At 31.0% G+C, this 27,996-nt stretch overlaps 1 protein-coding gene and 1 non-coding gene across 7 annotated transcripts in view; one reads left to right on the top strand and one right to left on the bottom strand.

Annotated features, from left to right (window-relative positions):
- The window catches only part of LOC112682925 (collagen alpha-1(XVIII) chain-like), a 420,302-nt gene that overhangs the window by 3,850 nt on the left and 388,456 nt on the right, over positions 1-27,996 (bottom strand). For 3 of the 6 annotated variants that reach the window (XM_025553699.1, XM_025553705.1, XM_025553704.1), the window contains 22 exons: positions 20,737-20,782; positions 17,958-18,020; positions 17,802-17,890; positions 17,603-17,632; positions 17,310-17,397; positions 16,863-16,933; positions 10,913-10,949; positions 9,421-9,501; positions 9,068-9,139; positions 8,102-8,202; positions 6,195-6,300; positions 4,701-4,736; positions 4,574-4,630; positions 4,352-4,353; positions 4,108-4,167; positions 3,917-4,003; positions 3,728-3,803; positions 3,586-3,656; positions 3,217-3,309; positions 2,708-2,827; positions 2,191-2,205; positions 803-1,113 (listed from right to left, as the gene is read on the bottom strand). In XM_025553699.1, coding sequence (XP_025409484.1) covers positions 803-1,113; positions 2,191-2,205; positions 2,708-2,827; positions 3,217-3,309; positions 3,586-3,656; positions 3,728-3,803; positions 3,917-4,003; positions 4,108-4,167; positions 4,352-4,353; positions 4,574-4,630; positions 4,701-4,736; positions 6,195-6,300; positions 8,102-8,202; positions 9,068-9,139; positions 9,421-9,501; positions 10,913-10,949; positions 16,863-16,933; positions 17,310-17,397; positions 17,603-17,632; positions 17,802-17,890; positions 17,958-18,020; positions 20,737-20,782 — 1,712 coding nt within the window. The remainder of the gene's footprint in view (positions 1-802; positions 1,114-2,190; positions 2,206-2,707; positions 2,828-3,216; positions 3,310-3,585; positions 3,657-3,727; positions 3,804-3,916; positions 4,004-4,107; positions 4,168-4,351; positions 4,354-4,573; positions 4,631-4,700; positions 4,737-6,194; positions 6,301-8,101; positions 8,203-9,067; positions 9,140-9,420; positions 9,502-10,912; positions 10,950-16,862; positions 16,934-17,309; positions 17,398-17,602; positions 17,633-17,801; positions 17,891-17,957; positions 18,021-20,736; positions 20,783-27,996) is intronic. The other 3 variants (XM_025553701.1, XM_025553700.1, XM_025553702.1) reach the window with 3 other exon arrangements.
- Trnaf-gaa lies at positions 14,963-15,035 on the top strand. The gene has a single exon. It is a non-coding gene; the product is annotated as a tRNA-Phe (tRNA).

Raw genomic sequence — 27,996 nt, forward strand, 5'->3', positions numbered from 1 at the left:
ACAGATCTAACACTAAAGGCTAAAATATTAAATCATTAACAAACAACGATTGGTAGAATTCAGTGCAATGATATACATGATATAGACAACGCGTTTACTTCTTATAAATAAATTGAATCTAATCGGCTACCCTTGAGACATTTTTCTAAGGAAAAAATGCGTTTGCTAATAATTAATTAACTAAACAATATTTTGGTCGTAAATTAGATGGAATAAAAACGTCGACGGAAAAATATTGATAATGTGATAAATTATTTAAAATATGCATCTAAAAGTATTAAACGGAAGAAATATGTTCTAAGAACAACAGAACTCGAAATATGCATTTATATAAGAAATAAATTCCAAGACTTGCTTTGTGAAAGCATGAAACGTATTTGTTTCGTACTGCGTTATTTTCGCAATTGTGCAAAACAAATATGCAAATACTACAAATGCTCTTCTCTAGTTACAACGATATGTTTTATTTTTAAATAATATCTGACTCTATTATGAGCGAAGAGAAATGGTATTTTACTCTTACTTAAAATTTTATACATCCACCGCTATTCTACCCAACAAGTTTTGAAACACTAATTACTCGTTCAGAATGTTGAGACAACTTTCATCACTTTTTTTTCCGAACAACAAAACCATAGAATTTAACAAGCGTTTTTCGCGATCAACAAAGGATGTACTATTTTTATTTTTCAGACTGGGAGGCTAAATAGCAGCGAAGGCCCGATCCCTCGAATCGCGACGAATCGAGTTTTTCGAAAAATAATTATCAGTTCATCGTCCGCTCGACCGCGCAATGCCTTACCATGAGAAATCGGCGAGCACGTTTTTGCCGCTGAAACTGTATATCCTGGGCTGTTGTGATATAAAGGCGCCGTTTTCGGTGAATATGTCGTTCCAGGAGTTGAACAACACGTCCCCTTTGATGTTGACCACGGGCAAGTCCCTGTCGGACTCGTGCACGATCGTTTTCAAATTGTTGAGCCGCGACGACAGGAATGCTTTGAATGCCCCGTGCAGCCCGGCCCTCTGGGACTGACGATAACAGGAGTAGTCCACGCTTTGGACACCGTGCATGTTACCCGAGTACGGTTCGTTTAGCGCCGCGATCCGCAACTGTTGCCGAACAATCATGCGTGTAAAATACGTGTGTGTTGTATAACATATCATATACGGTCGGACGACATCTGTTTCACGAACTTGACACGGTTTGTTTCGAAGAAGTCCGTAAAACAGATATTCCGTTAAAATCATTTTCCCTTCCCTTAAAAACTCGTACGAAAAGCAAACGAGTAATATGATATTTAATTTTATGTGTAATAATCATGGCTCGGATTTTATAGCGTTTACTAATTCAGGGGTTCCCAACTTTTTTTGACTCACAGCACCCTTTATCGTTTTCTAAAAATTTGGAAGCACCCTATACCCTATGCCTTATACTCTATAGTTCAAACTGAATACGCAATACTAATATATCGTATATTTAAATTTATATTTTGTAATTTCGGTTTTATTTAGCATTAATAAACAATAAAGTCACAAGTATTTCACCGTAAATAACTTTAAAACATTTTACCTCAAATCGATAGCAATCGAACCAGTATTTTATTACTCGTTATATTTTATTTTTTATATTATATTATTATATTATATTATATTATAATTATTATATTATAATTATAATAATAATTATATTATGTTATATTATATTATATTTTATTATATTTTATTTTAGTAATTTATTACTAAATTTTTTTTTCGCTATTTTTTGATATTTTTAATGCATATTATAACACATATTTCAGTACTTTTTAGTGTCATAAACTCCAAGTACTGGTAATAATAATTTAAAATAATAATGTTCATAATGATATTGTGCAGTTATATATAATAAATAATATGTTGGTTTAGGTTAATTATGATGTATGTCATTATCATCAACTCGTCATATGTTTTACCTTAGTTTATTATGTTAGTGTGTACTCTAAAAATTACAATTGTTAAATAGAAATTTTTTTTTTTTTTTTTACGAAAATGTCTTGATTTAATGGAAAAATTAATTGTTTCAAGAGTTTCTTTAGAGGTTCGACTTTATATTATTGCCAAGTTAGGAAATCCCGAAAACAATATCGAATATAGTAGCGACCGACGTTTAAAAAGCCCATAAAAACCATGCAACGATTTTATACTTACCATCTTAGGATGCCACTGAAACAATCAAAATGACGATAGTTAATATTTTAAATCATAAATAACGTATACATATATACATATAAATATATAGGCTATGTCAAATAAAATATTTATATTATTTGATTATTTACTAATTCTAATGGAAACGTGTTAAAGTCAGTGCCGGCTGAATACGGTGACAGGCAGTTAGATGCAAAGGGTGTGGTCGAATTGAGCTTTGCACTTTAAACTGTCACGCGTGATCAGATATATTTTCTCCCATTGAAAAAAAAAAAAAATCATAAAAAAAGAATTAGATGTTTGGAATTAGAAAAAATTATCCGTTTTTAAGATTTTGTGTTTAACGCTGCGCATAATTTTACGCGAGTAACGGATGATTAATGGCAAGACATATTCCGTTTTTACTACAGTTGGTCGAAACAACGAATGAAAAATCGTAACCAACTTTATTTTTAACTCTTTTAAGCGCTAAAAATATTATTGCTGAAAGTTAACAGTAATTGATTAATCGAATTACCATCGTGCTGTCTTTGGCTGGGTGATTGTGTACGAGATTCGACGATTCCAATGGCGCTCTAGTCGGCATCGGAGCGTTCGTTGGAGCAGGATCGGTTCCGGTTGGGATCAGCGAACCCAACTAATTTAATATAAAAGTACAACGATATTAATCATATATAGGAAATCGGTGGTTTTACGGCACGTAGACATAATTTTTTTATAGAGAGAATTTAAAAAAAATCTAATAAATTTAAACTTTTGAGTATTAATCATTAACTAATTTTAATTTTAATTAATTTTTTTATTATTTCATTATTTTAAACAAAAATTATTTTCTACATCCAATACGAGAACGTTTAAAAAAAATTAATGTAATTCTTAATGAAATTTCAAATCGACAGTGTTTTGTTTTCGTTTAAAAATGGTACGACTGATGTAAAGGTACGAAAAAATGTTGGATTGTAGAGGGGCCATATGCCATGAAATTTAAATACGTGCTTGACCGTAATACTGATGATGTAGACTCACGGAAATGTACTGCCAGCCGCGGGCTACGCGTACCAAAAGCGCCTCTTCTTCGATGACAAACGCGATCGTGCCCACTTGAGTTCTGTCCGTTACCTAAACACGTGCGTATAATTAAATCGGTTTCTTATGCGCACTACATATACTGAAGTGATCGAAGACTCATATCAATATGGATAAGAACAATGATTTTTTTACCCCATTGTACGCAGGGTTGTAATTTTTGGTTAAAATTTTTACAACGGGTTGATGCTAAAGTAAGCCGAAAAATTATCAACACCGATGCTTTTTGGAGGGGGGAAACATTTTGAGAATAGTCGAGACCACTATAGAACTTTATTCTTGTGTAAGTCACTGGGTCTATTGACTTACATTAATCATCGACTTTTTGTTGGGGAAAGTCAACGCTCCTGGTACGGCGACCGCGTCGTTGTTCATCTCACCTAAAATACGCGTAAGTAATTAAAGTGTGAGAAAACGTTAAAAAAAAACAGTTAACATTAATTGTTATTACTTCGCAGAGGCGATGAAGAAAACCCGGGTTCTCCAGGTTCGCCCTTTTGACCTTCCATCGACAGGCCGGGAATACCCTAGAACGTACATAATTGAAGTTTTAGTAAAAGATAAATATTTTACGAGTATATCATGAAGTACACGAGTATATGTATGGACACACGTGCCGGGCTAAAATAAATTCACTTACCGGTGGACCCGGAGGTCCGGGAACTGGCAAATAGGTACCTCCTGTACCTGGCAAGCCATCTTTTCCGGGTTCTCCTTTGTCGCCTTTCTGCGGGAAAACCATGTATTATCAAACGTTTATAACAGTATTCGACCGTCTTTTCATTCCTCCATTGTACTATATGAATAATATCTCAATTATAATTAACTTACCACCGATTCTCCTCGTTCTCCCTTTTCTCCTTTTAGACCTCCTGCTTTACCTGGCAAGCCCTGGAAAACCGCACAAGTTTGATATACAAATCGGATAAATAAATATATGCTCATGAAATCGTATTGTTTAAAAACAATGGTACGTATTTTGATTATAAAAAAAATTGTGTTTCAATATTAACAAAATCTACGTGCACAATATAATTATAATAATGGGTTGGAAAATTGAAAATACGATACTTACATCTTCCTGCACGTTGCAATGTAGCATTTTAACCACACAAAATAAAATTAGTTTTGAATTTTTAAATTCTGTTTCACGTACAGAAAAATAATGGTGCCTCATGAGGATTTACTTATTGAAAGTAGAATGTTATTATAATTGAATTTACACATTAATCACACGACTTTAAATAAATGATTCTCCGTAGAACACCAACTCAATATTATATTATTGTTTTTAAACCTTCTCGTAGACCAGGTAATCCAATATCACCAGGAGGACCAGGTGGACCGACAGGACCTATAAATAAATGTTCAATTTAGAACAATAAGTTGCGTAGTAAAGTAAAAGAAAATGGTCAGTAATTTACCTGGCTTTCCACGTCTACCTCGTTTTCCCATTTCACCTAAAAGTGTTCATTAAAATTAATATTTTTATTGAAAATATGCAGTTGAAAAAAAATTAGTATGTTAATTATAGAAAAAATATTTTTCAATAAAATACTTCATAAAAAACTATTATAAATTAGAATCAATAAATCAATAGTAATTTATTGGATGAACAGATGCTAGTTTTGAAATCGAAGAAAACCATATTATATTCACATAAACAATTTAACGAATAAAAATTTGTTTACTATATTATTATACATGTTCAAAGTATTTTAAATGTTTCGTATAAAAACATAACATTAATTACGGCTTCAAGAGTAGTTATTCGTTTAACTGTATTAACTAATACTTTCCATTAAAGTTATAATCAAATAATCTTTGTAGTTCAAATTAATTATAATGTTTTTGGATAAATTTAGATTTTTATAATTTTAATATCTCATTGAGAAATTGATTTCATCGAATACCGTTTTAAATATTTTGTGAATAAATAAAATAAATAATATATATATATATATATTAAATACTTTTTGTATACTACAATAATTTCATTGTACGGTCAAATAGGGGTTTAATTTTTATTCAAAAATATATGCATTTTAAGATTGAATTCATGTATTTATTCCATGGGTAAATCGTCTTGTTAGGTAATAAATATAAGTGTATTAAATGCATTGCAAAGTCTAATTCCGAATACAAGTCGAATGTAAATTACAGTAAAATTCGATTTCAAAGACCGAGTTTTTTACGGGTCAGGAATAACTTTAATTAAGACTACAAGCTTTTCACATTCAATGCTGTAAATAATTGTTATTCTTGTTTAGTTTGTAATCGTTGAAGTATAATAATTTATGTAAGAATTTTTTCGATAAAATGAAAACAAAAAAAAAAGAATAACCTTTATGTTTTTCTTTTCACTCGGCTGTATTGTATCTGTACGCATTATCAATTAGTGTACGAAAACGGACTGGACAAAATATTTTATAAGCACTATTCAATCTTAAAACGTTCTTAAAACCGGACTTTTTTCCCGTCCCGTGATCGGAAATGGGTACGAGTACGATTACGATGGTGCTCGACGATTTCCGCGGGGAACAATAACAATAATGTAATACACCATCGCGCGACGTAAAGAAATAATCAATATTTATCGTCTTGTTCCGCGCCGATGTTGTTCCGAGTATTGTACGAGTACATTGAGTGTAGATTATCGGAGGATTATTAATGTTTACGGGGCGGATTAATTTTTCATCGCGTACTCAAAGTCCGAGCAGTTCGGATACGGCGCGTCACGTATGATATCCCATTTGTTTTCCTTACCGGGGGTGCGTGAACGTGCGGAACGCATAACAGTGACATTATGCGCGCGCGACCGGACGCGCAATGGTGTTCGTTTTCGGGGTTCATGTATACGGCGTGCATGAGGTTAGTTTTAGCGAAAAGATCGGAATCGTAAGATTTCGTACACCTACCTTTATCTCCTTTGATATGTGCTCCTAGATCGGCGGCAGATACCACGGGTGCTGGTAAACCGGGCTCTCCGCGTTCACCTTTGGGACCCGTCAAACCGGGTGGACCCTATAATCGCAGGTAGATCACGGTTAATTAATGTTACTGATATTTACGGGAGGGGGGAGGCAGTAATTTTCTAAAATAAAATAACACCCTAGTACAGTGGTTTCTAAAATGTTTAACAATGCGGCACACTTCATCTACAAAAATATATTCGCGGCACACCAATCCATATACATTATATGAACTTAACTTAAGGGCGTACCATAGGAGGAGGGTTTCGGCTCCGGACCCTATCCCTCCATTGAAATTTCTACACACTCAACGATTTAATTGTAAATAGTATATATTTTAATTTTCCATTATTTTCAATATACGAAGTATATAAATGATATAATATACCTATTATATATAAACCATACTACAGTATATTAACAGTAATTTTTTAATATTGAGTTCAACTATAATTATAATTATAGAACAGATAAAATAAAAATATTAGACCTTTCCCATAAAAAATTCCTGGGTACGCTTTTGACTAGACTTACACTGTTTACAATCTACCTTGAGGGTTATTTACTGGGAAATACTATATATTAATACAATCGATCGTTCGAGACAACTGCGACGGGCATACTTACAATAAATAATATTTTATATGTATCTACGATTAGTTCGATCAGTTTTTACCGAATATCATTCGTAAGCTGGTAAATACGTACTTATAAAATAATTTTTGGATTTATTGCGGCACACTTCAAGGGCGATCGCGGCACACCAGTTGGAAACCACTGCCCTAGTATTTTATGCAAACGCGCTGCAAGCACGTAACACTTTAAACTGCTGTACGTTATGTTTTCGTGTAAATTACATTTCGCACAATGAGACGCTGCAATAGTTTAGATATTTAGTCAGAGCGCTGTATTGCTCATAATGCCGAATGAATAATAATTTATTCATTTTTAGATTTTGGACTCTCGTTTGTCGTTGTATTCCATGAATAGGTATCGATGTATAAATGAAACACAATATATATATTATAATGCCGTCCACACTTTTAGAAGTATTCAACTGTACATAGTTTAAATGCTGTTTCTTTTTTGGTGATTAGCCCGTTCGATTCGATATTTTTACCGTATCGTATATTTTCCCGATTTGGTGTCATTCGGTTGTACTGTTCAGATGGTACGGTATTTTAACCGTACGAAATTCTATTGTATGTGTTGACATGGTAAAATCATGGGCGTCCCAAATTTTTTTTTAGGAGGGGAGGGGAAATTAATTTAAAAAATAAATGAAGATTTTTTTATACATTTATATTTACATTTTATTCATAAATTATTCCTTTTCCTCTAAGATAAAATAATCCAATTATTATTAAAGATAGTTTTCTTTTATGTAAATATAATATACCTATATACCTATATATATATATATATATTATATTAAAGTAAACTATGTTTAGTAAATGAGTGCATTACAGATAATGCTTTGGAAAAAAAATTAAAACTCTAGGAGGGGAAAGTGCCCCGTATATCCCTCCCCTGGGAACGCTCATGAGCAAAACCACCAATTTACGATCATGTGCTCTTCCTGTTGAAAATGGTTTTGTCTGGCCTACAATATTACTATTATCATTTATTATTATGTACCTACAATACACCTATTGTTTTTATTTACAGTCGAAACTAAAAACTACCTATATTATATAATCGCTAACGAAGAATATATTTTTTTCACTTTTTTTTACGATTAAAGAAGTGTAATGGAATAAATACTATGTATTATTGGGTTAGATACCCTTTCTATATAAACGTGACGGGTGCATTTTAGTTGGAATAAAAAATAGATAATAAATCATACTTACAGGGTTTCCTCCTGGACCCAGATTACCAACCGTTCCCTTTTCTCCACGATCTCCTTTCACGCCCTTATCACCTTTCACTGTTTTTACAACTGTTGTGTCTGCTATATAATATAATAAAACATTATACCGTAAATAAATTATGTATTGATTAGGAGCAAATATTTCAAGTCATAAAAAAATCAAACCAACTTTAATGTATCTGTAAAACAGCGTTTGTTCGCATATAAAGGAATAATAATAAAATTACACTGCACAAAACATGTAAACCTGATAAAATATTCCCGAGTATTAAATTTAAAAATGTATTTCTATCCGTAAGCAAGATTTACTAATTTATGTACTCTAAAACTTAATGGTATTTAATCTGTTTGTATTCGATACATGTAAATTTCATTGTTGGTTATTGTTATCGTTTAACAGTATTAAATATAACTCATTTGTTTGAGCATAACAAATAAAGGGTACAGTCAAACTTTAACTAATTTCTCAACAGCACGCATGTCGAGGGGAAAAAGTTTGTTCTTTATTGCGATTGGTATTATACTGTCAGATGACTCCAATTACTTTGATTGTTGGAAATCCTTGACATCTTGAAATATAATTATGATCCCGAGAAACGTATTTTAAGGTGATAATTATTTATCTAGTTAAATCGAATTTCTGATTAATTGAACTTTACATAGTTACCCTCCCTACGATTTAATTTGTCATGATTCAACTGTGATCATATGCAGAAACAAACCACCGATGGAGATTCCGTCGATATTTTGTACTGTCCAAGAGACCTATGAGGAATGCTGATTTCAATGGTTGTCCAACAAATTTTTCGTTATAATTCGTCAATCAAGGATCATACGATTCGATGAAATGTGTAGTGATTGGACGCAACATATTGCTTGTCATTAGTAACGAGATACTCATATTAAGAGATTATTTACGTATAAGAACCCAAGAGATATTTCTTACATTTATCAATTTTCACTCCTGATATGACGGCGGGTCCGGGAGGCCCTGGAGGTCCAGGCGTTCCAGTGTCACCTTAAATAAGAATTTATAAAGATAAGTACTCATGTGATAATTTTTGAAATTATAAAAATAGTTAAGTGCAATACATTTATTCAGATATATCATTTACATAATATAATTAAATAAATAAAGGTGCTCTAAGTTAATCTATTGGAAAATTTAAAATTCAAATAAAAAATAAAATTGCACAAAAACTGCATTTTAACTTTTAATACGAACTCAAGTACGTAAAAAAATAAATATTTAAATAAAAATAACACCGATAAAGTTAAATATTTTTTAGTATTAATTACCTTTTTCGCCTTTTGGCGCTGGGCGAGCATTTTCACCTGGCATTCCTGGAGTTCCATCAAAACCTCGTGCTCCTCGTTCACCTACATACATTTCAGTCAATGGATATTAATTCACAATTTTATATACACTGATTTCACTTGCATGGTAATTTTGTGGTACAACAAAGTGTATACTTTAATCGTTAACACATGAATCTATTACAAAGTAACAGTACATTTTAAATTGAATCCTATTGTAAAAGTTCTTTTGTTTTATTTCGATAATGATATCTTAACTATGTTATATTTATATTTAAGTAAAATAAAATTATTATTATGAATAATAAAATATAATATATAGTTTATAATAAGACCATAGAGTTTTATATAAAATTATAATATTCGATTTCTGATGAATAAATAATAATTATAAGTTGTAATACAATTAATAATATAATTTAGAATATAATATTGAATTATAATTGGATACAATGAAATTTAATTTAATTTTTAATTTCATACAATTTAATTCAATGAAAAATATTTCCCGTTCAAATACAAAATTATAAATTACATCTTTGTTAGAATTCTGCTAAAATTCTAAAATTTCTATTTTCTGAGCTTTTTACTTAAATTTATTATGTTCAATTCAAAAATCAAACATTTCTGACGAAAACTTAGTATTACGATAGTAAATTAAAAGGCTTAAAAAAAAAAATGATCAACATTTCATTAGTCGTTTAAATATGTGTTATGACGATGTATTATTTTAGTTTTTATTTCAAAATCATGTTTTCATTAACTACGGCAGGGCTGGTGAGAACTTTTAAGGGCTCCAGGACTGATCTATTCCAAGCCCCTTTTACTTGTTTTTGTTTGGCCAAGATATTCATATCACTTGTACATACTTTAGTACAATAAGAATATTCGAACTCGCATCTCATACTACGGAAAATGAGATTATAAAAAAATTTGTATAATAAGGCCCTCTCGAACGTACGGACCCCGAATGCTCTAACCCTTTCTGCCCCACTCTTTCTCCAGCCCTGATTACGGGTGAAATTAAATAAAAATTAAAAAAACGACAAATTAGTTGTATTTTAAGTTTTGAGCATTGAGCTAATAATACTTTTCAATACTTTAAGTTAAATCTGTAGTTCATAAAGTTTTATAAAAATATGAAAGCGTCACGCTAATAGGATATCAGTTTGAGATAAAATGAAACGAATGATGGATTAAACTCATATAAACAGCGTATGTCTGTTTTCTGAATTTGTACAAAATAAATTTGATATATATGTTTAGTATAATTTTTGGATTTATATGCTATTATGTAACTAATATGAAAACGTCAATGTTAAATAATAGATTCGTCATATTTTTAACTATTGTATTATTTATTTTTTATAATATTTTTGATTACATGGAAATATTTATAAAATAATTATTGTTAGGTATAATCTAGATATAATTCGTTTAGAGAGGACACTACTTAAGAGAAAACTTTCGTCACCTTTAAAACCTTGTGGTCCAGTAGATCCAGCATGGCCCTGTACAAATAAACAACACCGATTAGATAAATATTAGTGAATTTCCTTAACATAATGTTATAGATTATAAGTTATGTTTCGAAAAAAATAATAACGTGCATACCTTTTGTTGCTATTTGTTCTTTAACCTTCGAAAAATTATATTTTATCGATATGTACGTTATCGTGTTATAGTAATGGATTTGACGTAGGAAAATCCGTGAGAGTATACGACATTTCCCATGGGAACACTTTAAAATTGTGATCCGTGCCGCACCGAAATTTACATACCATTAATTCTTATCAATGAACGAAACGCAATGAATATTGTTCATCGAACAAGATTATTTAACATTTTGTCGCTTGATAAAATTAATGAAAATTAACGATGGATGATTTAAAAGTGAACTAGTGTAATAGTTCGAATCGTTCACTTGGGTGAATAGTTCAATTGAAATTAGACCGTTCGCAAACGTCACATATATATTTCATATTGTTTGCTTTGCTATAGCAGGTACCTATCGTAATATTAATAATATAATCAAATACATATTATATTCTCATTTATTACGTTTCAAAGTTTCGCTTTTAAAATGAATACAGTACAGCAAATAATACCTTTTTGAATTTTGCATTCAAACCAGTCTTCAATGGGTCATAGTTTTAGATAAAATTGTTAAACACAGAGTTCTTCGAACCTATTAATAGATAGAATTTTAAAAGTTGAGTGGTAATTACCGTGTATGAAAATCTTGAGCCCTTAATCGAATGTATGAAAGAAATTACCTATCTAATCAACATTTAATCAAACTATAGCTATTAACGAAGCTGGAGATTTGGGTCGGATTTAAATTATCATACATTTATATTTTGGTTAAAAGTGTTTCATTCGTTAATGCTTCATGTCGATATTTTTTATAATCAACTAGAAAAACGAACAATGGATCCTGTAGAACAGGGGTCACCAAATGACGGCCCGCGGGCCGCATCCGGCCCGCGAATGCATTTTAACCGGCCCGCAGACTGAGAAAAAATCCAATAATTTAATACGTATTTATTATCAAGCGAGACTGTTGCAGTTGAAATGTTGCAGGTAATTTCTTATCTTTGTACATTATTACTGCATTATTAGGTTTTTTCGGATGCAACAAATATTATACTAGCTGTGAAAAATATCTTATCTGTTTTATTATTTATTTGAAATTTTATTACGACAAGTCGACAACTCGTTAAGTCACATATATTAATATACGTACAACACATCAGTCCGTCAGTTATCGGTGAGACGGTGGTGTCCGCTGCGACGTAATTTTTGTTCGTCCGTTCCGTTTTATTTATTAATTTTCGTAATTAAATAATATATTATTCTTTGTTTTAATTTGACTATGGATAGAAAAAGAAGAAAAATAGAAAATGAAAATAGACAGTTTTGTCCTGAATGGATGGACTTATATTGTTTTATTTTACCAGATAGAGTAGGTGCCTTACCTGTTTGTTTGATTTGTAATCAAACAGTGGCTGTTATGAAAGTATTTAATATCAAACGTCATTATGAGACACACAAGTCATTTGCCGAAAAATTCCCATTGGGTACTGGCCTTCGTAAAACAAAAATTGAAAATCTAAAAATGAAATATAAATCGACAACTCAAATTTTGAGCCAAGCTATGACTGAACAACAGAAATGTGCACAGGCATCTTTACAAATTTCGTGGATACTCGGTAAACATATGAAGCCATTTACAGATGCTGATATTGTTAAAGAATGTATGCTTCAATCTGTAAATGTTCTGTTTGGAAATAAAAAGGAAATTGTCGAAACTTTTCGTCATATCCCAATATCAGCATCCACTAACACGAGAAATACTGAAGTACTGGCCAAAAATAATCACAATCAGTTGAAACAAGATCTATCTACTGCTGATTTTTATTCTATAGCCTTGGATGAATCAAGTGATATAACAGATACATCTCAGCTAATAATTCACGTGAGATACTTGAGCAATATCAGTGGGACATTTTACGAAGAGTTATTGACACTTTTGCCGTTATCAGGGACCAGCAAAGGAAATGATTTGTACAATGCTGTAGTATTGTATTTTGAAACAGAAAATTTAAATTTAAATAAAATTATTTCTGTTACAACCGACGGTGCACTGATTGGCGCTCATCAAGGCTTTGTTCAAAGATTAAGAAATGACCCTAAATGCAACTCTGATCTTTTATCGTACCATTGTATCATTCATCAAAGCGTCCTTTGCTGCAAACTGGATCCGTGTTTGGAAAAAATTATGAAAACAGTAATGAGTATTGTTAATTTTATACGTGCAAAATCTTCACTCCAGCACAGACTATTTAAGGCACTTCTTCAAGAAAATGATACTCAGTTTGACGATTTATTACTTCATAATAGTGTGAGATGGCTGAGCAAAGGAAATGTTTTGCAAAGGTTTTTTAACTTACTGAATGAAATTGAACTATTTTTAATTCAGAGTACATATTTGTCTGCCAAAGACTATCACGAATTTATCAGTGATAACAGTAACATAGCAACTATTGCGTTTTTGACAGATATATTTCAACACATAAATTCGTTCAACTTGAAACTTCAAGGTAATCAGAAACTAATTTGCCATTTAGTATCTGAGGTAAATTGTTTTTGTAGAAAAATTGACTTTTTTTTACAAGATGTTAGTAATGAACGTTTACATTTTCCTAACTTGAAAAAAGTTGTTGATGAAAATCACGAGATTGATATCACAAATTTTACGAAGTTTTTGGAAAGTTTAAAAACTGAATTCGAAAGACGCTTTGCTGATTTCAGAAAAATTAAAAACGTTGTACAATTATTGAACAGTAGTTTTACTTTGCAGCCTGATGGTGAATGGATTAACGAAGCAGAAAACGTTTTCAAATGCAACAGAGCACATCTTCAAATGGAAATAATTGAATTTCAATCAGATGATGTCCTAAAAAATTTGTAGAATGAAAAGTATTCAAAAACTGAAATTGATTCTACATATGATGAATTTTGGTTGAAATATGTATCTGAAAAGAAATACCCGACGTTGAAATTATTGACAGTGAAAATGTGTACAATGTTTGGCACCACATACGTCTGTGAGTCTGCTTTTTCAAAAATGAATTGTATCAAAAACAAATTCCGATCCCGACTCACCAACGAACACCTTGAAATGATGATGAAGATAGCTACCACAAACCATAACCCCGACTTAAAGCAGCTAGTTGAAAGCAAGATCTGCCATTTTTCTCATTAAAAATATTAATTAATAATTGTTTCATATATTTATTTAATTTAATTATATTTTCATTAGTTTTAGTTACATAATAATTAATAAGTGTATATATTTTTTTTTTAGAAATAAAGTATTTTTGACCAACTGGCATATTATAATAAATATTATGTACTTTTGAATTTTTATGGCCCGCGAGAATTTTCCGAATTCTTAATGTGGCCCGCCGGAAATATTAATTGGTTACCCCTGCTGTAGAACTTTCAAATGTAATTTGTTGGTTTGAAAAAATTATATTAAAAGAAAGAAAACATATTGATAAAATGTTTGAAGAAAATGAAACCGCTCGAAATCAGCTGACGAAAAAACGAAGACAAAATGTATTATATTTAAATTTAATTATTTTATAGATTCTCATTGAAACGAGGAATGTATTGGTTTTATTATGTCTGTGAACACGATTTCGAACAAAAATATTATAATATAGTTGATCACCAATCTACTAGATACGATTGTCCTAATATTAATTACAGACGTCAACATAAAAAATTAACAGAATATTTTCTCCTGATCATACAGACTTAAGGAAGTTAGTGATTTATTTCCAATTATGAACCATTTACTAATATTTGTATTATTTTAGTTTTTATGAATCATATTATTTTGATTAGTTTCTAAGCGACGAAAACCATTTAAACCATTCTCATAAATTGATAGTAAAATCATTTGTACAAGTTCATTTTTCCTTAAATGACGTAAAAATGGCATTAATGATCAGACGCCGAAATAGCTCAGTTGGGAGAGCGTTAGACTGAAGATCTAAAGGTCCCTGGTTCGATCCCGGGTTTCGGCATAAAATTTTTATTTTTTTTTTTCAATAAATTTATTATTAAACATTAAATTATAATTAATCATATTAATTACGACAGGTTTTCAGATTTTTTTTTAACTTTTATTAACATTTATATAGGAGGGGGGGAACAATATTTTCCAAGTGCTCATTTTTTCCAGTTCTTTCACTAATAAAGCGACAGATTTTCCGACTTATTTACTGTAAAAGTCGCAGCGGACGTAGATCATAGGCACATTTAGTCATTGATTATTTATTATGCATCTGGATCGGGAGACCAGGGGACGTTAATTTGTTTGAACTTAATGCCGTCCAATGAAGTGAAAACATCCTATAAACAGGCCATTGTTTATGTATGACGTGTTGCTATGTTGCAGTGCCATTATGTACTACTCAACAGCGCTCGAGTAAATTATTTAAATTCGTGTTCATTACTCTATGGTTTTACTATGTGCACCCGTTATCGGACATCCTAGCAGTTTATAGACTTTATTCGATGATTATTGGAAGTGACGCGAAGAGGATTTATATTCCAAGAAAGGTTCAGACCTGCAAAAATTAACTTTCCGTCGGTGTTCGAAGATAAGACAGCACAGACGAGTACTCGAGTATTCTATAGAACATTACCCAAGGAGTTTAATCCAAATACGAATTTCATTTTAAACACTTTGCAACAGCTTGCTTGCTGTCTTGTGATGTCTTAAGGGGATATGTATATATACATTGCTGTGTATCGCACAGAGTTTATAACACGCGCTCCCGACTTTTTCGCAATCAAGTTGCACGGAAATTGTTTAAATCGATCTTTTTGTTTTCTATCTAATTGATTTTCGTGGAAAATGGGTGTTACTGCGCACCTATAAGTAGAGCAGAAGGGTGATGTGTCGCCATCGGAAATTTTAGAAGATCTTCGTACGTTGATTTCGTTAAGCTTTGCCGCACGTGCAGATTTAATTATTCACTATATGAAAACTGTTGAAGAACTATTGTATCATTATGTACGTAATACATCGAGGGTTTTTTTTTTCCAAGGGCCAGTGTTAAAATAGTACTAAAAACTTCATCACCAACAAGAAATCTGAAATAACTTCACTGTCGATTCATATACGGTTAGCGTGCTGTTGAGAGCGACAGCGCCTTATTTGGTAAAAAAAAAAAAAAAAAAAAATGGGTGGTAACACGATCCGCTAATTAAATGTTCGAATTAAAAATTGCATGAGACAAAAATTAAAATTCGAAACGGGGAACGAGGTTACCACTAGAAAGTTACGACAACTTTAAATACCTAATTGATATCGCGTGACATCTGTACATCGCATAAACGTGTGTATTATTTAACGGACGGGCGAGCACTGAATGTACAACATTTTAAGAGCAGAAAAGAGTTAATCGGCGTGCAAGTGACGGGCAAAAGCAATGATACACACCATTAGTCATCAGCACAACGGTATCAAATATTATAGACTCCGCGCGTTGTTCGAAACAATAACAGTATAACAATAGTAGTTACAATAATAAAATTACTGTCAAAGGGTTCGATTTATTTATAACACAAACCGTCCAGTTTCATACTCCGGAATGGGTAAACGTTTATACAAATATATACCTACATGTTAATTTTAAACTTGTACACGCGCATACATATGTGTATATAAATATATCGTGTGGTTGTCTCTCCGGTTGTCAATTTGTGCGCTTCAAGACTTGGGCTTATTTTGTTTCGCCATTTAATCGCACATGTGCAATCCAACTTGATAAATCATATTCGTGCGTATTGTATATTGTAACGTGATAATTAAATTTTATGAGATTATAAAGGGGTAACATCACCTTATCGCCTTTGCTGCCTTTCGTTCCCGCTTCGCCACGCAATCCTTTGTTTCCTTGGATTCCTTTTACACCTGAACATAATCGAAATCGAATCAGTAAAAATTATAATAAATTGAGCGAATTAACGATACAATCTATATGAGGGAATAATGATCGCACGCGTTCTAATAATGTTCGGTACATGCTTGAAGATTTTATTGTTTGTTTCGAGATTATCTAATGATAAAATTATTGAAATATTATTGAAATTACAATGAACACTAGTATATCGGTGAATATTACAATAATATAAATTTTAGTATAATAATTAATAACTTATATAGTTTAAAATTTTATTATTATTTTTGCTTTCGTCTTGGTATTGCGTGTAACAGTTTTTTTTTTTATTATATCAGAAATTCTAGTCATAAGCTGTTATAATAATATGCTGGCAAAGCTTTGAATTACCTTTTAAGCCTGGAGCACCGTCAACACCAGGGTCACCTTTAGGACCTGGAGGACCAGGTCTCCCGACGTTTGATTCAAACCCAATGTCCTGGAAACAATACATATGGTAAATAGTACATAATAATTTATTCTTTTAATAATACAATAATCAAATTCAAACATCAATACGTAAAATAATATGAAATCAATACAAAATTTGAGTAAATGTTTCGTGATTAAATGTGTAAACAATTAATTGACTAATCAATCAATACATGAATTGAATTATTAGCATAGCTATAACCATGGTTTACCTTATAAATTGGCCTTGGTTTCCAACTCGGCTGTACGTGATAATTTGTCAAGAAAAAAAAAATCAAATTATTCAAAAGAAAATATTATGTTAACATAATATGTGGATTATTATAAGGTATTACAAATGCCTGAAAACGTATGACTAAAGACCGTATTAATATGTTATAATTTATTTGTAAATGATTAAAAAACACTTACGTCGTTATTGGAAAAATCTGATCCTCCGGGGGGTCCGGGTGGACCTGGAGGACCTTGCAAACCTCGTTCTCCGTCCATTCCAGCATCTCCTGCAAGTATTCAAACAAAAAACGCAAGTTATTAATACGTTGTTATAATGTGACTTTGTTTATTTACCTTTGGGACCTTGAATGCCTTCGCTTCCTCGTTGACCAACGTCTCCACGTTCGCCCTTATCTCCTAAAAAAACAATTTTATATTATATTAATTTCTTATATACAATTCACTGCACACCAATAATGGTAATTTAATTTGAAATGTTCACATCATAAGTGAAAATCAATGACATGAACTTACAAAATTTATTACAATCATAAATGCAAGTTTCCGGAAATGTAAAAATAACAGCCATTATGGATAACGTTTAGGATAGAATTGGAAAAAAATATCAAAAACGGCATGTCATGGGTTTTATAAGTAACACATACTATAATATAATATTATGAATTTCTTTATGCATCATAACTTATAATCCTAAAATAGCGGTGAAAACTGTATTATTTGACCGAGAGATAAACGACGAAACCTTTATAAGATGTAATGTACTCGGTAAGAACGTTTACGAGATCAACTTTTAATTTCGAAATCGGAATTAGTTCAGTTAATTTATTTCTTTTTATAGGAAAGTTGGGTGGTATAGGGACTAAAATCGAGTTGAAACGAAAAGTTATTTATTAGCTTTAGAACGTAACGAGCGGCGAAGGTAAAAAATAAATAAAATATGTATATAATGCGTACATTAAAATTATTAACTACTGTTGCTTTATCGTTATTGCTTGGTGATAAAATCAGCCAATCAAAGCGTATAGCGTTATTATGATTCCATCATAATATAATTATGATTGGTAATATAAACGATTATCCTGCTCGCTTCGTAACCGTGCAATAAAATTTAGTTGAGTTTATTATGGATATCATGAATACATTTTAATGGAAAATCGAAAAAAAAAACCTATTCTGGTGACAATATTGTTCGCGTCGAAATCGCAAACAAAAGTTACATAACAGTTATTTCGGCGTGCACCACTAGCCACTAAACTAATTTGAAATAAAAATAAACGAAAACGACTAATCACACGCTCGCGTCTAAATTTTATTCGTTGCGAATACGATTGATTCGATGTGTGCAAATGATTGTTTAATGTTCGTCTTGTGCGAACCGCTATCCGTCGACATTAAAAAGTGTACAAGCCAAACATCGCGGATTTTTTTACTGTAAAGTTTTTGTGATTGCAATCGCGAACCATCGTGGAACTATTATAATATTTTATCCATGGCGCTAATTTCTATTGTTTTGATTTATATTCATATGTGCACAAATCGCGACAATCGTTATTATTATTATTATTATAACTAAAACGTGTGCGCTAATCGCTGCGACTTTTCGTAATTATTAGACATTTTTTGTGAGCCAATCGTCATTGTTACAGATCAAAAAAATATTATACTCTGGATATATTATTTATTCGTGCCAGTGAATTTCATTATTTTGGAATTACGGGTAACTGCAGCTGGTCAGACCGCCGTTCACACTCCACGATACGACAAAGCATTCGAGCAAAGAATGTTTTGTCGTCTGTGCCTGTCGGAATGAATTTATTTAAAATATGCACATTATTATGTACTCACGTACTTAAATAAATTTATGAATTACATCATTTGTGAACGAAAACGTTTGCATTGATTAGAACAAGCCTAATTATTATAAACAAAAGACATAGGCGCCAATAATCCTAGCGTCAGCCCTGCATAAAATAAAATATATTATGTATACATATATTGTTACGAGCAATAATACTATCACGCCTAAATCTTCAAATCTCAAATTTTTAAACATGTTGAGAATCATCAATTTCCGACCGTTTGAAATGAAGATTATAATCAACTGAATGCGTTTCTGTCGTTTCTTGTTGGTCGTATATGAATTGGACCTGATTTTCATCTGTTGCGTCGTGACCTATCGTGTCACGCGAGTGTAGATCGGATGTTTACTCGTGAACTTTTACCATTATTGTTCATTCTACGAACGATTCGCGATCGTGATTTCAGAAATGTAACAATGAAAAATTACGATGATCAATTCGCTGGCTTTCCGACGATAGCGGACGGCGGTTCGCTTAAGAGCAATGTTTACGTAAGACAGAAACTTAAATATTATCCACCCACATTGGCGATGCTGAATTGAATCGATAAGATGTACAACAGATAACATTTTAACGGTTGTGTGCGACCAGCCATGTTGGTTTATTGTTATTTCGTTTTAAAATAAGTACAGCGGTTAATGGTGCACGCAAGATAATTGTTACGGCACCTCGGTTCGCGATTACGGCGAGAACAAATTTAACATTTTTATATCGACCATGCTTTACCATAGCGATTGTTGTCCTAAAAATGACTAGTCGCCAAACTGTATTACGTGACTTGATAAAAATGTATATTTTAATTTTTTTCGTTCAATCCAAACAACAAATCTATATAAATTCTAAAATAACAACATTATTAATGCATTTCGGAATTTATAATCTACTTGTGCACGGCTTTTGGTAATAATTCTTTACGCCAACAGTCCCGATGGAACTGATTCCGAAGATTCTTTGTTATGGATGATAAATATTTATACATTCAAAACAACAATGCAAAAGTAATCACTTATGTACACCGACTAGTAAAAACAGTGGTTTCGGACTTATTCAAAACCGCTCTGCATTATTGATGCATTATCCGATAAAATAAACACAATAATATAATAAGTACAAGTTGATCCGTTTAAATAGATACACTTCATAAATCAAATATGTTAAATAGCTAGCAATTGAAATCGATCAATTTGTATAAATCAATTATATATCGTACATTAGAAATATTTACGTATGAAAAAAAAAAAACGTCGTTTTACCTTTGACGCCTTCTGGTCCTCGTTCTCCTGGCAATCCTGCGGCACCCTGGAAAGCAAATTAATTATTATTTCATGAACATTTATAGTGTATGACATGATTAATTTATCGTTGAAGCGATGATTGGAATATTGTTCATTATATACAGTTGAATGGTCGATCTGTACAGATGTACTTAACGCCACATAAATTATAACATTTTCGGATGATTTGCATTTTTTTTTTTTTTTTTTTTTAATGTTATAAAATAATATTATGAATCCAACAGAATATTGCATCGATTGTTTGCGTTAGGTATTATTGTGCTTAATAATGAATGATTAGCAACGTTACGGTTATGATTAATTCGAAAAACACTTCCGATTATTGTTGTGCTTCGGATAAGAGCTTAAAAAAATAAAAACCATTATAAGTTTAGTTTTTCCGCCGTTTTGGCTACGACTATTGCGTGCATGAGGCAATATATCCGATAAATTACATTTAATCCAATAATTATGCGCATTTGGAATGACCTTTTCCGTAACTAGGCCGACCCAACGGTCCTTATATTTTTGGAAATTTTAAACAGGTTATTCTAATACATTCCCACTCCCCAGCTCTCAGAATCCGCTCAATAAACGATTGCCGATGTGATACCAAAACCGAAATTTCATTATTATTTAATATTAGTGGAACATTCACGATTTCCCAAGTGATCACTTTATCGACTGTAATCCACTAGTGCTCTACTAGCGGCTATACCACCGATATTATCCTCATTTACCCTCGGACGAACGTTGCACACCTATGTATGTTATTGGCGATTTACCAAATGGGATTTTTTTCTTTTTGAATAAATATAAAAATAATAGCTTTACCAATAAAAAAATATAGAATCATAACACTATATTTATTATAACATTGGTACTAAAATAAGCCAGTCACGGTTATTTTATTTAAATAGGTACAGAAAAGGTTTTCTAAAAGCTAATAGTTAGGTACAGAGAATTAGGTAATTGAGAAAAAACCAAAAAAATAAACGTTTTATAGTAAAAATAATCCTGCATTTACATAGTTTTCAAACGTATATTAAACATAATATTGTTACACCCATTTCACATTTTATTATTGTGGTGATACCGATGAATGAATCAATTAATTTTCATGTATACATTGCGTTAAAAAAAATATTGTTAAAAATCAATCACAGAACGATTTTGGGAAGATTTCAGTGTTTTCGTTGAGTGTCTCAATATTACATCTTAGAACAGGGACGTAGCCAGGATTTTAAGTCGGGGGGGTCAAGTTAAGTAAAAAAAAAAAAAAAATTACGATCTAGTCAGATGATAAAGGACAATCATAATTATTATATTACAAATCTATCTTAACTTATGAAGATACCTACTAATTACTACTGTGTCATTTTTTATCAACATGGTTTTCATGGAGTTTAGTTTATACGAGGGTCTCTCGTTTATGTATATATATATATATATATTTATGTTTGTGCTAACCGTATCATTTTAAAAATACTAGCATTTTCGTTCCACTCAGATTCTAAAAACAATTTTATCGATGACATTTCGGGGGGGAGTCCGGACCCCATGGACCCCCCCACTGGCTACGTACCTGTCTTAGGATGGATATAAAAGGTTCATCCACGAGACGTTGCAGGTATATGAAGCGGTCAGGTACGTTTTAGTTTCCATACAAGGAGAATAAAGGATACGTGTAAGTTCCTAAACGGATATAAAATTGAATATTAATTTCTTATTTCACAAATATTTCGTATTGACGTATTTCTAGATGCTCAACGTATAGGTACGACACGCTCATACATTTTAAACATTATTTTACTCGTATTACGCATATTTTTTATCTGCTACGGCTCGTGAATGAAATTACAATTTCCCATATGTTTGTAATATAGTACCATATTATTTTACACTGTATCGGTTGATAATCGCAAAAGTTAAACCGAACGGAATGATTAAAAATTCTAAAGTTATGTAATAATCCGCCTAGTGTTCTAGCGTACACTTTCTATAGTTTGTAAATATTACCAATTTCATCAATTCTAATAGCAATTCGGCGTGTAAGATTTTAAAGTAAATGTACGTCAAATTTCCGTTAAATAACCATAGCATACCGCAAAGAAAACATATAATGTGTTTACCGCAACTCTTTGTATACGGTTTGAGACCCACAATGATAATGACAGGGGTGAAATAAGGACTTGACATTCAAACCAGAAAACTGTATCAGACCATCAACCTCCGTATGATTCAAAGTAGTACATTTCATAAACAATAAACTTTTCCTACCCCTATTTACTTTGTTTAATTTTATTTTATGATTATTTATTTATTTATTTATTTTTTGGGGTTTACAATATCGATATATTTGTGATATTCGTTATAGTAGAATGCGCTTATAACATATCCGTACCAAATTACTCCTTGAGTAAGCTAAAATGCTAGTATCGTCTTTCAATCATTATATTTTTTTTATAAAAAGAACAAATTTGATATCATACATTTTTTCTCATATATCGTTTGTTTAAGCGGAAAACTAGATGAATGATTAAAGAACTAAATTCTTAATAACATACATAAATATTATTCAAATAACAAGCATAATTATTGAATTAATAAGGGTTTCGACTTTATATTATATATAATTTTTTTTAAAAATTTAAAATAGAAATGTATTTAGAAAACTATTTGTATGTAGTATAAATATACATTGTATATCTAGTATCTATGTGTTTTACTATGATTGAATTTAAATCTTTAACAATATTGTTGAATCGAAATTTAATTAGATTGTTTGCATATTTGAAAACAAAGTTTTAAATTGCTTTGAACTTATGGGATGAATGGCGACAGTTGAATATTAAATATATAAATATGTCTTAAACAAAACTTAAAATATTGTTCGAAAATAGCTTCTTAGAACTTTAACACAATGTTTTTGCGGTACGAGTACTTACTTATTGTAAATAATTATCAAAACAGTTACAAGATATAAAATAGTTATTTGAAAAGTGGTTTGTGACGTATTAATTACTTGAAACTTAATGTTTACTTGCAACATCTTTATAACCTATTAAAAACAGTTTGTATTATAAAGTTTTTTCACAAATGGTCTTTTGGACATGTAAATCAATTTAAAATGTCACTGACTCATTCGGCGAAAAGTTTTTATGGTTTTGTTTTTTAGATCTGGGACACTTATTTCTAAATACTGTTAATATGTCAATGCAAAAAATTGTCCAGGTTAACTATAGAAACCACGAAAGAAAATTAAGATTAAACATAACGGAGAGCGTGTTTGGAGTGTTACAAGGTTGATTAATATTTTACTGTAGTTTTATCTGCTTGATAATATGTGAAACTTCCCGTTAGTAGTTCCCATTGTTATAGGTCACTATGTTAATGTATACGAAATTAGGATAATATTCAGATGAGGGTAATGGGTAAATTTGATTACGCTTTATTTTCATACACGTACCTATCGTATACTATTATAACTATAGAAAGGTAACACAATTTTATCGCATTTCTGGCTCTAGCCAAGAAATTTTTTTTTCTGACAAATGAATAGTTCAATGATAGTTAAAGATTTTTTTCGTATTTTGCATCACATTGGTGCTAAAAGTATACATTATTTCGTATTAATCCGTATTCAAACTTAAAACTCTTTCTCCCACGAGTAATTGTCTTTACATCTTGAGTTTGAAATCATTCTTAGACAATTAATGATTGAATATGTGATGATCCTATAGGAAAAACAAACTAATTATAGTTATTTATATTAAGTGAATAATAATCGGTTCTACATAGGACAAATACGTGAAGTTTTTGTAGCCACCTGGGTGTTCCACTGTTAATTCCTGATGTATATTTTTTGTAGCACTGAGTGAATCTCGCTTTTTTATCCGTTCACAAATCCACACACGCTTTTTTTTACCGTTTTTCTAACGAGATTCGGTTAGGTTAATCATGAATCGATGAATTAATAATTTGCGCACAATTTTCGCACTTTCGCGTTTAGCCAAAATAAAAACCGTGAGAAACCCGCGAAAATCAAAATGATCAATAGCGACGGACATGTGAACTGGAGATTGTAAACCATCAGTTGTGAAAGATAAGCAAGTCGTGTAACATGCGTAGAATGAGTAGTATTTTCGTCCATTTCACGACTACGCGTGAATCCGGTTTTATAGAAATGTTGATGTTCTTATGAAAATGTCTGTGTATAAAATGTTAATTATGATTGAAATGTGTACGCGATTGATTTTGTAGGTACTTCGATAATATTGTCGTACCATAATCGACAGGCGTGGTAAAGGTCAACCAGTAGCATAAAAATGGACCAGGAGTCTAATGAACGAATTTAGTATAACATACTATTTTAATATTATAGTTGATCGACCAGAGTAGAAACTTTCTTCGAAGAGATTCTACATTTTTAATAATTTTACTTCAAAGTATATGGTATAGCTAATGGGCTTGTAGGTTTCGGATTTGTGTTTGTCACTAGATATTAATATTACATTGGTGGTCTTGAAGAACAAAGAGAAAAATATTAAGAGAGAGATTAGAAGAGAAGATGAACGGATACCTTTATCAAAATATGTTCTGAATAAGAGCCAAATTAGGCACGAAAGATTAGATTATATTAGAAATCGCTTGGCATATTATCAGGTATAACTAATGGATTGCCGCAGAAAGAAGGTAAATCAAAACAGTTATTATTAAGAGAATATAAATTGTTATTGGAAGTGTAATTCATATAATTCTTATAACTATCAAATTAATACTAAATTTGATAAATATGGTAAAAAATAATTAAGTTTCATACTAAAAAAATTCTATTATAGTATCTTCAATGATACTAAAAGTTATCTGATTCACTAAATATATGCGTTTTTAAGTTTAAAATATTTATATTTTTAAAATATTTATATTCTTAAAATATTTATATTTTTAAAATAAAGTCGTTACGTAATTTTACTTGACACTGTAGTTTCTACAGAGTATTGTAAAAGCGATGCGTTTTTGATTGTTACGTGTAGTGTAATGGAACAGGTTAAGTGTTTATTTTTTTATCAGATCTCTATGAAAATAAAAACGAGTGACAAAGTATCGTTGTATGGTAGACGAAGTGTTAGACGTATTTTAAGTGAGTAATATTATTTAATGTCAGATAACTGTATAATAATTTGACGAGAAAAAATTGTTTACAACTTTTTTTTCTCCTAAAGTGTGATACAATATGTATGATTTTCAATTATTATGGAAAAGCATAAGTTACTTTACGAGCGTGCCGACTTCCTGCGTATCTCTAATGCATAATTTATGAGTCCGAAACGCAATACATACCTCCATAATATTCACCAATAATTTGCATTACATTGACCATTACGAAAACAGTGAATACATTTAAAGGCACTTAATAAATTTATTATGCTGTGATAAACACTGTGTAGAAATATGAAGTTTGATACATATTACGTAGGTTCAATAAGAGATAACATTTGATAGGCTCCTATGTTAGTGAATGTAAACAAAAAAGAAATGTTCAAAATATAATATATACGCCATTACTTAAGGACAGGCAATAATTAATTCAGAAATTTAAGTGAAGTAAAAATGTTTATTTGCACAACGAAAATACTTTATTAATTAATTAATTTATACTTATTTGCTACATATAGTACTAGAGGAAATTATCATTTTAATAACTTTTATTATAATTTGATTTTTTCCTTGTCATTTGGAATGGCAGATGAAAAAAATCATACAAACTGGTAATTATTAGTAATATTATTTAAAAACCAAAAAAGCATAATATTGTTTTTATGTTATCCATCTTATTTCCATGTAGGAAGTCGTATACATTATAATAGAATCACTATGTCGTATTTTTTTATTTCGTGCTACTATTGTGTATTTTTTTTTACCTTCGTAAAAGAAAATTATAGCTATTAATTTTGAATTATAACTCAATACGTAAGTTAAACACGTTCATTTATGTCTAAGTCATTATTGTTGTATCTTTAATTACTCGAGACTTACTAAGGACATCATCTTATCTTGGGTCAGCACGCCGAATCCGAGTAACTTAATTACCTACCATAATCACGATGAAAGCAAATTCAATAAAAAATAATAATAATAATACATTTTCAAATCATACTTATAATTAATCAATACTGACATCAAATTTTAAATATGTCAATATAACTCTAACCACGAAAGAACTTTAAAAAAAAAAAATACTTCAAAAATTGCTGGTTGAACTACACAAATAAATAAACATCATCATTCTAATTCTTCCAACACAGTTTTTGAACCACTGTGTCCTATTATAAAAAAAAAAAAATAAAAAACTAATTATAAATAAAATAGCCACATCAAATAGCTTTGAGTTGGTCGTCCAAAATTAACTAAAAATCTCTCAACTAAATTCAGTTGACCTGATATCGAAAATTATATATCTAAATATTCTCCTACTATTTTCACGAACGTTGCGGACGATTTCTCAGTGCTATGTTCAGTTTTAGTTAAATTAGATTTTGTGGATAACTTTGTGTATAAATCTACAACCGATCAATTGAAAATTTAAACTTCCAACTTATGCGTATACAGATAATTAGTTTACTATCTAAAAACTAAAAAAGCAGAGTTCCACAAATATCAACTCAAAGAGGACAAACCACTACGCGTTGTAATACCTAATCTACATCATTTCACCCCATTGGACCTAATCAAAGACAAGCTTGAAATTCGTCTCTTTGAAGTAAGATAAGTCACGTTCGTTTAATTAGTATTAACACCAAGATAATAAGTAATGTTTTAATTATCTTCGCTTTTATACACAAAAATCACAATTAAAGAACCGTATAAACTAAAACCAATAAGTCAACGTTCAAATTGTCAACAATACGTTCATAGTAAAACATATTGAGGTTACCAACCTCATTGTGTTCATTACGGTGTGGAATATCAGTGACATTATTATCCTCACTCACGGGATAGATTCACCACAACTAGTAATCTGTTTAAAAAACCAATATGGACATATGGTTTTCGGTTGTGAAGTTATACGAAACATAAATTATATTCAAACATTCCAAAATATTGCCTTCAGGAAGTTAAATAAATGTGCTTTTTTAAGTATCGAACCATACATATCTTTCAACTAAGATCCTCTCATCCAAAATTTGGCTTCGGCTGCGACACCTAATAAACCCCTATACGCTTGAAGCGCAAGTG

This window comes from Sipha flava, unplaced genomic scaffold, assembly GCF_003268045.1.
Source record: "Sipha flava isolate LNK unplaced genomic scaffold, YSA_version1 215_pilon_pilon, whole genome shotgun sequence".
Classification (NCBI taxonomy): Eukaryota; Metazoa; Arthropoda; class Insecta; order Hemiptera; family Aphididae; genus Sipha; species Sipha flava.